We start from the raw sequence: 14,142 nt of genomic DNA, 5'->3' as shown, positions 1-14,142 counted from the left end.
TCCCTGCTTTACTAATTGGAGCTTATATCATATATTTCTTTTGATTTGGGAGAAAATCACTGTAAGTAAATCACAAGTAAAAACATTATGTTTTGTTCCTACTGCTCAGAATTTTGCAGGTAAGCAGCATTTTCATTTTTCACTTCTCTTCTGGCGGGTGTGCTGCCAGAACAGCAGTGTGCAGTGGGCCTGCTTCACTCTGGGCCAGCTGTCGCAGCCCTTCTCAGCATCTGAGGCACTGCCAGCACCACACACTGCCTTCATTGCAGGTTTTTGAGCAGGTTCATCTCCCCCTGCCATAGACAGAGCTCTGCCAGGCAATGTATTTTTTAACCCTAATGAAAATTGCCATTTGAATGGAAGGCATTTCATTTGAAGATAAAACATGGCGCAAAGAAAAAGTCGTGCTACTATTCTGTCAAGTGCAACCATAAGTACCTCACATCCCAACTAGGTGCAAGTCTCAGCCAACCTAAGATCCAAAAAGCTCAGTCTCCTTCAGTTCAGGTTCTCTAATAAAGCATTTTCCCCAAGAATTAATTGCTGAAATCAAGTCCCTTAAAAATGCTTAGACATTTGCTTTGAAGACTGGTTTGCACAGCCTCAACTGGAGTTTGGGACAAGAATACGTTTCTGATTTGTATCAAAAAAGATGAAGTCTTGAATAAATTTGCTGTAGTAAGAGAAATGGCCAGGAGACCAGGTCAGAGATTTCCCATTAAAAATTGGGGAAGTACAAATAAATTTAAAAAAAAAAAAAAGCTAAAATGTTCTTGGTTGACACTATTGTCAGGAACAGATTAGAGAAAATGAAACTGCTATGACACTCAATTCCCTCTCTCACACATAAATTACCATTTAATATATTGACATATTGGGAGCAGAACTCTTTTTTTTTTTAATCCTCTGCAAAAGGAATAGTAGCTGTGAACAAAGCATTTGTTCCTAGAAACAAGAGGAGGACCCCTTTTGTAAACACACCCTGATTTCAAGGCTTGGAAAGGACCACTATTTTTATATAATTGAATCTCTGGCATAAAGCACAGCCTTCAACATAATTCTACACTTCATCCATATTTTAGGTTGAATGATGGCATATATTTTAGAATGCAGAAGTTAAGACTTCTCATGAAAGTTCAGATTTTTCTAATTATTCTTAACTTTTCCTATATTTACTTACAGCAGGTAGAAAAATAACGTGGTTTTATCTAGTACATAGCAGTCTGTGTAACTAAAATTTGTCTTTTCCCTACCTCTAAACAGACTTACCTGCTGTAGCTAAATATTGAGGATCATTTCATATGGCATCAGCTTTCCTAAGTCTTTGCTGATGTGATTTTTTAGCTGTAAAACCTTTTCCCGCTTTTAGCCTCCTGGCTTATTTTAAGATAGTCAGCCTACAAAGTGTCTCCAACTGGATACATAAACTATCCTGTAGAAGCATGTGGAGAATCATGACAGAAGTGGCCTAGGAAAATGTAAGATGATTTAACTTAAAGAAACTACACTTAGAAAATGCCACTCATAAACTTTTAAGGCCAGTGAGTTCCAACACATACTTTGTGACAGTAACAGAGCTTTTGGCTTCTCTTATTATGGTTCAGGTTTGAAAATGTGGCCTTTTATTGATGGAATTACAGTAATCCTTTAAAATAAGAGAACAATTCTACCAGTCTTGTGATTTTGACCTACTCTTAGGCAGACAGCTGCCTGACTGAAAGTGGTGCTGTTGTTAAAAGCGAGGGCTTAGCAATTCCAGCAAATAAACACATTGCCCAGTAAAATTTGCCTTCCAGCAGCTGCCTTCTCAGAGGAGATTCTGACCATCTAACAAGCTTCCCAGGACCTGCCAAAGCACAGCACCTTTGAAGGTCTGCCTGTGCTGGTTGAGTTCAAGCACACTTATCAACAGCTCTAAGCCTATCTCTGAGCTATGAAAAATTGGGATGAAAACATGTCAGCTAAAAAACTGTAAACCTCTCCTGATTCAGCCTCCAGCTGCCAGTCAGACCAGAGCCATGCAGGAGGAGAGCCTTGCAGTACTGTCCAGATTCATTACCCATGTGGAAATCATCTCTGCACGTTTTTCTGATCAAGTTGTTGAGGTAGTTGACAAAGAGCCATCCTCCACAGAATCAGCTAAGAAATATTTTCTGGCTTTCCAAAGGGTAATTAATGTTGGACTGAGATTGATATAGCCTGAAACACCCGCTTGGCTGCCTGACTGCAGGAGCTTCTGCTCTTCATTTGAACTCTGAAGACTGGCTGATTTCTGCAGTCTGAGGGCTAGCATGGGAAGGAAGGAAGGAAGGAAGCAGAACAAGATGTTTACATACTAGCAGAAGTTGCCTGGGGCGACAAAAGCCTCTCTGTTTACTCTTTTGGCTACTGTAAGTGGGAGATGCAGTCCCTTCAGCAACAGCAAAGCTGACCCCTCTCTCTGGTGCATGTTGTGGCCAGCCTGTGGAGGACCAACAAAAGCCTTTCTGTGCTCAAGAAGCTTCTTCACGCTACTCTTATGGAGCCAGTGCTGCTTCAAGCCACTTCCAAGAGGGAAAAATGGAGTGGAAAGTGCTGTCTGAGAGAACAAAATGGAAAGTAGCCAGATATGTACAACATGAGTTTTGCTGCTCTCATACAGTCTTCATTGTGATAGTTTAACAGTGAGTCTTTTGACTGAGAGAAAGTAGTATGAGCCTCAACATTTGTCATTTAAAAGGCTCACCATGACAACTGAGTCTTGTATGACTGGAGCTAAGAGAAGAGTTAGTAGCAACCAGCAGACATTTAGAAAATTAGTCAGTCCTTGTTGCTGGGTTTCCAAATGAACATTCACAAACATCTATGGGGCCGTGGTGACCTGCTGAATGTGCTGATGATCTGATCTGCTCAGATCAGGTATGTGACCTACATAAACCTATCGTATTTGCCAGTGGTTCAGATCATTTGTTTTAATTTAGTCATGCACATTAGAGAGAAAAAAAAGTAGACGAAATTGTAAGGCTGAATCATATCTTGGTCTCATAATCATAACACACAGGAGAATTTTTTTCTCCCTCTCAGCCTGAGCTTAGGTATAAAACAATGTAACACACACGTTTTTTTTTTTCTGATTTATAGATTGCTAAAATGTCAGCATAGCTTAAACTGCCACACTGGTGCTCTACATTCTTTTTATTCTAAACACTGGAGATCCACCATGTCCGCTGGCCTTTGAAGACTCTATTAGCTGTAAATGACAGTGACAGCCTGACTTTGCTTTTTCTTGGATAATCTAAGCAGGAGTTTGAGAATATCTAGCACACCTATTGTCTGTGTCACTTTGTTTATCTCATATCTCAAACTTTAAAGCCACATACAAACGTAATTTATAGTATTTTACATACATTCATTGTAAGTGAGCAGTAGCTGCATTTTTTTCTTTATAACTGGAACTTATAATCAGTTGCAAAAGCTAACTTTTCTTCCTTTAAAAACAGTAAGAGAAAATCTCATTAATTTCTGGAGGAGCAGGATCAAGCTCTGTTTAATAAAAATGACCTGACTATGTTCAGACCTGTTGCCCACAGGAGAAAGGGTGACTCCTGAATGTTGGTTATCAAACTTCAAGTGATTAGTTTTACTCCTCCATAATACTTTGGTTAACAAAAGCTGATAAACATGATTACCATTCAGAGTCCTTTGAGACAGTTCCACAGTGCAGCATTTTTTTCAATTTTTCTCAGCAAAGAACAACCCAGATTTTGGAAAACTTCCAAAGGCCGGGTCAAGCAGACTTTTCACAGTTGCCAACATCTGTAAAGCAAAATTTTCCACATCTATTTACTTTTATTTGGTCTTCTCTCCCTCATGTTTTTTCTGTTCACTCACTCACATATATAGAAATTGTCAAGGTCTGGATCTGTGTGTTTTATTCCTGTCATGTCACAGAAAACTTTTTGGTGCTTTGAACTGCGGGTAGCTCAGGGACCACCCAAGAGAGGGCTGTCTTGAGACACACCGGGGCTGCTCCCTTTAGAGAGGCTGAGATGCTGCTCTTGTTGCCAGGTCTGCTTGGAAGCAGGACTAGCCTGCCACAGGTCATGTGGTGTGATTATTGAACTTGAGCATCAGCAGATGAAATAATAGCTGCCAGGTTGTCAGACTGAAGCCATTCTTCTAGGTGGGAATGAAGAAACACAAGGAAAGGTATGTAAAATGCATCTTCTGTTTGCAAACATCAGCCATTGTCCAGCTCAGTTCATACTCAGTAATCCTCCACTGATCAGTGTATGCCACAATTCTTTTCATATCATATTGATGTTAATGAAGCATCCAGGAACCCACATCAGGGATTAGGTCTGTGCCACATAAACCTTATTCAAACATTTAACAGGAGCTGATTGTTGCACCAGGGAAATCCCAGCTAGGGTACAGCAATCAAACCCAGGAACAAATAGAGAGTGTTAGGGAGGAATGCAGCAGTCTGTCTTAGCATTCTGGCAACAAAAATGTTCTTAGGTTGCTTCTGAAATTCCACAACTGAGGAATTTAAGGAGGATTTGGAAGTGGTCATTGAGGCTGGTAGTTGTACTTCTTCAGAACTGCAGGAGAAAGAAAGAAAATACTAATTTAAAAGTCTAGCAATTTGAGCAGCCAAACTGTATAATTTCCTGATTTGAGTGTGGATGATGCTCATAATATGTGAAGAAACTTAATTTTCCTTGAAAGCATAAATTACCACTGTTAGTCTGAAATATCTTGGAATGAATCAATGAAGGGAACTCCAGAGGGAAAGGAGTGTTTGGAGCAAAGTTATGTTTATAAAGCTTAGAGAAGGAGATGTGGTAGTAGTGAAGACCCCGGGATAAGGAGAGTTTCAATGACTGGATAAATGGTAAAGACCATGTTGGACATGTTAAGAAAGAAAAATGCACAAGACTTAGATGACAGCTGGATATGGGGACCTAGAGAAGATTGGAAATCAGAAATTTGTAAGCCTTAATCTCATGAAAAAATGATGGTGTTGTTGATAGTTAATGAACATTTTGGACAGGACTGAAAATTGAGAGCTTGATTTTGACCACTTTGAGATAACATCTTAGACTTCCACAAGCTTGCATCAAAAATGTAGTCTAGAGTTTTAATTTGGACAGAAGTAACAAACTCTATCTGTCAGAATCTTTATTTAGGTGTTTAGTATTTTTGTATTTGAGAAGTACATGGTTGAAAACTGGGAGTACTTTTAAGAGTAGAAAAAAACCTGCAGCCTCTGCCATCTGTCCTCAGAGGCTGGAGAGAGGGAAGAATGACTCTCAGAGTCATTTTTCTCAAGGGGAAAAATATTACAACAGTGGAAGAAGAACGAGGGCAAAGAAGTATTAGAGGCAAAGACATCAACAAATTGGAAAGGATGAAGACAGAGACCACTAGACACTTTTGCCAGAAAGCTTTCAGAGTGGCTCCAAGGGTAACTTGATCAAAGGAAGTGGATGATGGGGAAGGGGAGAGGTGATAAGGTGGAAGCAGTGAGCATCGTTTTTGGTGAGCTGAACAGTGGAGGAAGAAGACTTGTACAGCATCTGGGGAGGCAAGGAGGGTTGAGGATAGGGTTAATGGTTTTTAAGCATTACTAACAAAAGCTTAAGCACTGAATTATAACTTGTACGCAAGGAGAGCTTATCTAAATGACTTAATTAAGTAAAAATGGATTAAAGGTTTCAGGAACTGATTGTACAGATGAAGGAGATAGATATCGGGTCATTTATGCAAAGAGGAAGCAAGAGAAAGCTCAAAATAGGTTTTTGGGAAACTGCAGTATTTTTTTTACTTGTCTCCTGTCCTGCTCTAGGATGGAATATATGTCCTTCTGTATTTCAGCTGTTTAAAACAAAAAAATTATATAGTAGGATTTAATTTTTTTTCCAGCCAAACAACTGATTTTTTTATCAAGAAAGTCAAAATGCCTAGGATGTCTGTGTGCAGGGGGTAAGTTTTGAGTTTTTCCATGACCAGTGGTGACAGCTGTGTTTCTGCTACCTGCTCCAAATGGGGCAGAGGGAAGACATGTACTTCTTACATTTAAGTAAATTTGGGAGTGTAGTTGGCATGTACCTGACAATGAACATTTGAAGATGACTAAACCTGCTTTTTCTAAACTTTTATGAAACAGAAAATGCTGAGAATGGAGGCTGATTATGCTGTATTCTGTTAAATTAAAGAAAGTCACAGAGTGGAAAACTGTTTAATAATTCCTCATCTTCTGTCAAAGGAGGTTTCTGCCAGGCAGCTCTTTCTGTGGGCTCTGATGGTCCTCAGCTTCTGCCAGAGGTGGCAAGAGCAGGAAGGATTTCATGCTTTTCACAGTGTGGTGCTCCCAAATCTGAGGCTGAGTTGTGCCTGTCTGAGCTGCACTGCAGCACCCATTTCAGGGACAGTCTTGGGGCTGTCCTGCTGGCAATGATCAGCAGAAGGGAGCACATTCCCTCGCATGGAACACTGGATGCTTCTGGAAGCATCTGGCAAAACATCTTGTGAAGTGTTGAGAGTCTGTGTTGCTTCTATTGTGCAGATGTCTAGCTGAGCAAGAAGGGGATTTCTTTAGAGACAGAGTGCACAGGCTTTGGTTTTATTACTACAGTATATTTCTTTAATCTGTTACATCTGCAGGCAATGAGCATATTTTTTTAACTACAGTGGTAGTCAGCATCCTCAGGCACCACACACAGGTAGTGAGTGACTGAGACATTGATCTACCCCTGAAAACCCAGAGGGAAGATGAGGCATTTCAGCAGCAGGCAGTAGTGTGCCAGGACTCACTCCAGAGGACAGCCCGCTCCTATGCCTCCATCTCAGGAAATTACATGTTTTCTGTTACATTTCTATGCTCTGGGTCATGACTTGGGTGTGACTTCCATGTGAGATTTTGTCTCACAGGTGTATCTGTCACATGTAAGAGGTGCTCCGTGTTCACTGATTTTGGAAATACACTAGCACTTAATCTGGTGCAACCCCTTAATGCCATTATTTTCATCCCTTGTGTTTGGGAAAAATGTATTGCTCCTATACATGTATATATAGATCAAAATGGACTACATAACCTAATTATGAGTTTATATGTTTTCCAAAATCAGTACAGAAATACTGATTTAATCTTGTCCCATGGTTTTAAGGAGTGAAGAGAAACATTGTTTCTGAAAACACTCTGACAGGTGCAATTAGACACTTCATCTCTTTTCCAGAGAAAGGAGACATTTTACACTTCCAGATGGATCAAAATGTAGCCTTCAATCACACAGTTAATGTTAAGACACTATTATAAACTGTAAAATGAATTTACAGAGTTTTGATTTCATAAAACCATATAGTTATTTAGGTTGCAAGAAACCTTGGGAAAGTCCAAAGTTCAACCTGTAGCATAAAGCAGAATCAGCACCAAATTTAACCAGGTTGTTCAAGGCTTTGTCTAGTTCAGTACTGAAAAGCTCCTTGGAGACAAACCTCACATTTTCACTGGGAAACCACACCAGTGCTTAAGTACACTCATTGAAATAATTTCTTCCTTATATCCAGTCAGAATATACTCTCTTCCAATTCATGAACAGACATTCTAGGTAACTTTCCTGGGTACAGGCAGGCTGCTGTTAGGTGCTCCAAAGTTGCCCATGATCTGAAACAGCTGTTTGTTATCCTGTATCAGTATGGGCTATCCCTGTGCCTGGAGGAGGCTGCCCTGGAAGACCTACCAGCTCTTTTGGGCTCTGTCACCTTCACAGTTGCCTTCCACTGCACTCAGCCAAAGACCTGTGCTGGAGGCTGATTTTTATGACATTACTTTTAAAGTTTTACTCTGGTTTTGTTTGTTTGTTTCCTTTGGGTTTTGATTTTGTTCTTTTTTTTCTTTCCTTTTTTTTTTTTTCCCCCCAATCCTTTTTTTTGTTTGTTTGGTTTGGTTTGGGGTTTTCTGTGAGGTTTTTAGAGGTTGGTTTGTTTGTTTTGTTGGTTTTTTTAAGTCAAGAATTCTTTTCAGTTGGGAAAAAATTATGAGACATATCAGAGAAGTCAAAATGTATTTGACTGATAAATGCAAAACAAAATGTACTGCTAAAAAGCATAGTCTTTTTTCTTGTTTAGTTGTGTGAATATATGTTTCTTTAGATATTCTCATTTTTGCTGAAGGAATGAGAGCATAATCCATTTAGCATTGGCATAAAATATACATTTTTATTTGATTGTTATCCTCTTTGGCCAGGTTTGTTTGCATGATAATTTCAAAGTGATTCGAGTCCTGAAATGCTGAAAATCAGCCTGTTTTGTATGTGGCTCAGCTTTCCCTTTCTCTGCTTCCTGAAAATCTGGAAATGTGTTTTTGATAGAGAGAGGATCAGCTCCAAATCATAAAACTAAATACCCTTCAAACTTCAGGGAATTCAAGCTGCCAACCAGACTTCAATCCTGAGTTTAGTAAATGTCAACACTCTTCCTTGGGCAGTGAAGTGGGGTGAAGGAAGAAGTGTTAAATAGGATGGAGAGCTGCTTTAATTACTTGAGTATTTTTTAGTTCTTTTTACTTAATTTAGGAACACTTGGTTATTTCATATCCTGTGACACTGCTTAGCCTTCTAATCTGGTGCTTTGGTTAGATGGAGAGAAGCAAAAAGACAGCTGATGATGAAACAGCATGGATGTTATTACGTGACTACAAAAATGCCAGAAAGTTGTCCCATTTACATTTATAATTTGTAAGTATCTAGAAATATAGAAATATGATTTGAGGCAGTGACTTCATCTAAAAAGAATTACCAGTTCAAAGCATATTAGTGCATGGCTGCTGAACATAGCTTGGAATTATGGGTTTACTTATCAGCATTAATTGGATTAAATTACCTGCTCTGAAATATAAGCCCTTTGAGGAAAAACAATGCTTTTCCAGCTGGCTTTAGAAATGTTCAGACAGGCTTTGTTTTAAAGCAACATGAAGGTGAGTTTGAAAACACTGAGTGTACGAAATGGTTGCCAGGATGTGGTTAGAAGGGGCAGCGTTTGGTCTGGAAGGGGCTTTTTGCTGTCAGACTTCCCAGGTGAAGAACAGAGCCCCAGCTGGGCTGTGACACTGTGGAGCAGTGACTGGGCCAGGTGCAGAGGAGGTGGGGAACAGCCCCAGGAGATGGCTGGGACCCTGTGAGCCCCATGCACAAGCAAGGGAGAGCAGGGCAGGGCATGCAGTGAGAGAAACAAAGCAGCATGAGGACAGCTCAGGCACAGCACTTCAGGAAAGTGAGGGTGCCCACAAATTCAGTTACCCATTGCCTAGAATATGGGACACCGAGGAGACAAAGTGACTCCATGGATCAATATTTGCAGTCCTCCCTATTTGCAATTACATGGAACCAGTAACTTGACATTTCTAACTTGGATGTGCTTTTACATACAAACAATATCTTCTAAATATCCCCCACATACCCCAGCAAATATTCTCTTTGTTTTGCTTTTTTGCTATGAGTAAAATCTTAAAATCTGTATTTGATGCTCGTCTTTATTATCGTGCTTCATCAGTGACCACCAGACTGCAATGTGATGTGGCTAGATGCACTTTTAATCCAAGAGTATGATTGCTATATTTTAACTAAGTATTTTTATTTCCCCAAACAATTTTTTGCACTGTAAAAGTCTGATGCATTGTGCATGAAATGTGTCTTTTCAGGACAGCCACCAGCTGTCCTGTCATGCATGTTCGTATGTTACTGACAGGAATTTCTTTACCTGTTGATTCACGCTAGCTTGTTTCATTGTGTAGTTGAGCACCTTATTTCGTAATGCCATACTTAGGATCAGTTCATTCTGACAATCTGATTGTGTCAGAACATCTTGAGGCATATATATAAAGACATTGAGCCATGCACTTATTGGTCAGAGCAGGAAGCCCTGTGAGTCTTTACTTCCAAGTGACACTGTGGCATTAAATAACTGGCAGAGCTGAAGGCAGGATGCAGAATGGAAGTTAGGAAAAATCATAAAATAAGATTGATAGCTACTTGCTATGAGAAGGTCAATGGGCAATGCTCACTGATGTAATTTCCCTCCATTTACTACAATTTCCGTATTTAATATTGCAATTAAACCACATAACCAAAAGTCTTCACTTCTACAAAAAATACCATTCCATGAAGCTTCATCATACTAACTGTATATAACATGCCTTCTTTTCTGTCCCTAACTTTCCCTTTCTCATCTTTGAAAATTATGCACTCTGGATCCTAGCAATTCCTGTCTGAAATACTGAAGAGTAGTGACACAAGGGTGCTGTGAATTGTGCAAGAAATGGCAGAGTAAACAACAGGAGACAAATTTGCCTTACAAACACAATATAATTTGGAAACAAATGTCCATTAACCTATAGTTAGGTGAAATCATATTTAAAGTGTTTGCCTTACTAAAGGGTGTTGCTAAAGAGAGGGTGCTAAGAGCTCGGTGGTAGCTGAGCACCAAAGTGCTTAATTGGAAATGGTTTGATTATTGCAGGGCACACTTACAAGAACTTTGGCTTGGGAGTGTTAATGTATTTGCTTGTTTTGCATCTGAACAACAGTTTCCCAGGGAACCATGTACTGTCATTTGTGTGGAGAAAAAAGTGAGAGGAACCCAGAGTCTGTTAGAAGTGGAGCTGGCTGTTGTATGACCCCTTGTAAGACACCATATTCAGCTACTTGTAACTTTGTTGAACTGGAATAACTTATGTTGAAGTCTTTTTCAAGTGATAGAAATGGAAAAAATCTATCCCATACTTTGGAGTGGTGTGGACATAAACAGTGAAATGTAGGAACCTTCAGGTTAAATGGCAGTGGCTCCCTGACTCTCAGACATACACCATCATCAATTCCTCTTACCCATAATTAGAGGTAATCTCAATCTTGCCCTGTATCCCATAAGGGTGCACACCTTTTTGAAAACTGCCCCTACAAGTGCTATAATTCATAGGGTGCACAGTGGGGTGTTTGATTATCTAGCAGTTGCTCTCTAAAGCAGCTAGGATGTAATTCTCCTCGTCACAGAGAGGAAATGATACAAAAGGGAAGCCTTTTTTCTGACAATTAGAAATGGTGACAAGAACAATGTATGATCTTCAATGAAACCAAACTTTTTTTATGTTACAACAGTAATGACACCAAAAAAACCTAATTCAGGTTTATGTTTTGTTGAAATCATGTATTCGATTAACAGTTACGTTCCTACTTTGTTTTTCAAAAACTAGGGGCTCAGAAGTTATTCTTGTGCATTTCTTCTTTAAATCTTTTGAAACTAACAACCCTTCATCTCCAGTCTGTCATCTCTGTCATCGTTTTAGCTTGATGTTGCTTCCTTTTCCTGCTCAAATTCTTCTATCACAGCAAGGCAGAGCTGAGAAGATGGGATTTGGCCCATTCATTGACACCTGCTTGCTTGTACTGAACATGAGACATGGAAAATTACTTTGTAGTTTGATTAATTTTCAGAGTTTATTTCACTTGTTGGCTGAAACCAGTCAGCAGTAGGTAATTCATAACTTTCCTCAAACCCTTTCACCTAGCCCCACGTGGTACTTGGAGGTCAGAAAAACACATTCCCTATGTAAGAAATGATCCAATCCTGTCATGGCTTTGGTGCCAGCAGTGTCCTCTCTGTCAGGTGCAATGCTGTCTTTGCACCAGGACAGCTCTGCAGGTGGTGGGCAGGCTGTGGGAAGGCACACTGGAGAACACCTCTGATACACACGGGAAGTTGGGGTCATGCATGGCATCATATGCGAGCAATGACCTTCCTCAGATCAGTCTCACAAAGAAGCTCCAGATGAAATCTGGTAGAATAATTTCCATGCATACAGTCCGAGCCTTGGGAACTTTTCACTTGCTTGAAGTGGGCAACACTAATCTGATCAAAGGTTTCAAAGGAAAAAAGAAAAGCAAATACTGTTTTGAACCTATATTCAAGGAAGAGAACATTTCTGTTATAAATACACCATAGCATTATTTGAACTAAGAAATTTGTGTAAAGGGGAGTCAGTATGGGCATTTAACTTGCCATTATTTTAGTTTCCTGTTTCTTTCTTCCTTGACAAAACAAAACAAAAAACCCCCCAAAAAACAAAAACCATAACTTTAATTGTGACTTTTATATTTTCAGGGATTAAGCATCTGAAGAGCCAGAGTGATTCAGTGTTTCCAGAAGAAGAAGAGGGAGTTGGTGAAAGGGAAGAGGAGTGGGGCCATTAACCAGGGCAGAGCTGTCCCGAGCCCCATCACAGAGAGTAACTGAACTGTGGGGCCGTGCGTGTGCCAGACCCTCCACCGCCTGCTCCATGTGCCTCTGGGGCTCCCTGGGAAGTGCCCTCAAATGGGCTTCACAGACACCTGCAAATGTGTCCTGTGACCCCTATACCTGAAGATAAAACAGTTATTTTAAAGTCATTTTTCTTTCATTTTCTATGACTTAGAAACGTAATCTGCAAATGTGTTAGCTACCTGACATCAGTACTGCCAGAGCTTAACTACTGTGTGTGAGCTGTACTCTAAGGCTTGTTGTAAATAAAACTGATTTAAAATGTGCAAAATAAATAATACATTAATTTCGACAAGACTGTCTATCGTACAGAGGGTTTGTCTAGCGCACAGAGAAATGTTCATATAAAATGATCCTTTCAGTTAAGGGCAGTTTTTGCCAATGTTGGTAGAGTTACTTGCAGTAATGTGGATAGAAAGAAGGTAACAAAGTAAGCAGAGGTGACTCTTTGTCTGTAGAAGGATGCAAAGACACTCTTCTCTGTGTTCCCTGGATGCTTAAAGTGCTTTTCTTGCTTTTGGTCTGAGGCTGCCTAGTCACAGCAGCCAAAATGATTTCTCTTTACATGAGATCATTGTTATCTGGAGGCATTAGAAAAGGTTTCACTTTGGGAGTCAGAGGTAACACAGGCATGTGGGAGCTGTAAGAAGGATTCCATGCACCAGCTGAGCCATGGGAAATGCCGATATTCACCTTCATCACCTGCAGCAAGTACAGTTACAGCCTTCTCTGCCTGCATTTGTCACAATTTCAGTCAGTAAGTGACAGCATATCAAGCTGCAGAAATTTAACTTGTGTCTGAGCCCTAGGTTTATGGTTGAAGTCTGTCATGGTTCATACCAACCTTTTCATTTGTTAGACTGTGCAAACTCTATGGCATAAAATGAAATAAGGTGGAGAAGGAAAAACATGTTTTGTCAAAGTGACACCTAAGAGATTATTTCCATTTTTTATCAATGGCAAATTTTTTAATGAATTCACTGTCATTTTGTATTAACTGTTTGCCTTTGATACAAAGTTTTACCCTCAGTTTAACTTTCCCCTGCTTTAAGTCTCTTTTAAAGGGTTGAGCTAGCAAAAAAAAAAAAAAGAGATGACTTATATGAAAACACAGAGCCTTTTGTCTATGTCTTGCACGGTGATTTCACTTTTAATTCGAGGTCTTCCACAAAGACTTGCTGAGAACAGGATCTGTCGACAAGTGTTCTTTTATATTTGAGAGTCATTTTTTCTCTCCATCTGTATCTCTGTATCTGTCCTCTTTGGTTCCATTTTCAGTAGAAACATTGCAAGCAGGATCCATGACTCCAGCTCAGCAAGGGTATGCAAGAAGGACTAAAAGAAGGACTCTTCAGTTATACAGAAGCAGCTATGGGACTTAGAGGACTGGGAGCTGTTTATGTCACAAACAACAAAAAGATGGAAATGACCCTTCAGAAACTGTTTGAATGGCCCCAAGTTAGGACTGTAATGGCAGCAAGAAGAGCTGGGCTCCAGTCCCAGCTTTGCCATGGCTTTGCTTTTGTTCAGCACCAGGCTCTTCACATAATTGCTCACGGTCACAGTACTCCCAAGTTGTGAATCAGTCATTGGTGTTTAACCTCACACCCTCCCTCTGTGTTGCTAGCTAATAAAGCACTTTGGATATTAATGGCTTTTTACTGGTTATTAGTACCCACAGGCTCCAGATGAGAACTCTCTAGGACCTATGGGCAAATGAAAACATGTACATGATTTATAACAGCTGATACCAGGAAAAGGTATTGAACACTTTGGAATCTCAGCATTTCAAAGGCAACACACAAAACACCTGATAAGAGCTTGGAGAATTCATCACTGAACACCCTG

The 14,142-nt window shown here is 40.0% G+C and overlaps 1 protein-coding gene across 1 annotated transcript in view; it reads left to right on the top strand.

Annotated features, from left to right (window-relative positions):
• The window catches only part of PPP1R1C (protein phosphatase 1 regulatory inhibitor subunit 1C), a 56,247-nt gene extending 42,350 nt beyond the window's left edge, over window positions 1–13,897 (top strand). The window contains 1 exon segment of the mRNA XM_008931076.2: window positions 12,139–13,897. Within this exon segment, the coding sequence (XP_008929324.2) occupies window positions 12,139–12,227 (89 nt within the window). The 3' untranslated portion in view covers window positions 12,228–13,897.
• Window positions 13,898–14,142: the final 245 nt, after the last annotated feature.

This window comes from Manacus vitellinus, unplaced genomic scaffold, assembly GCF_001715985.3.
Source record: "Manacus vitellinus isolate BGI_N305 unplaced genomic scaffold, ASM171598v3 scaffold_20_pilon, whole genome shotgun sequence".
Lineage (NCBI taxonomy): Eukaryota > Metazoa > Chordata > Aves > Passeriformes > Pipridae > Manacus > Manacus vitellinus.
This window is presented reverse-complemented; position numbering and strand designations above follow the sequence as displayed.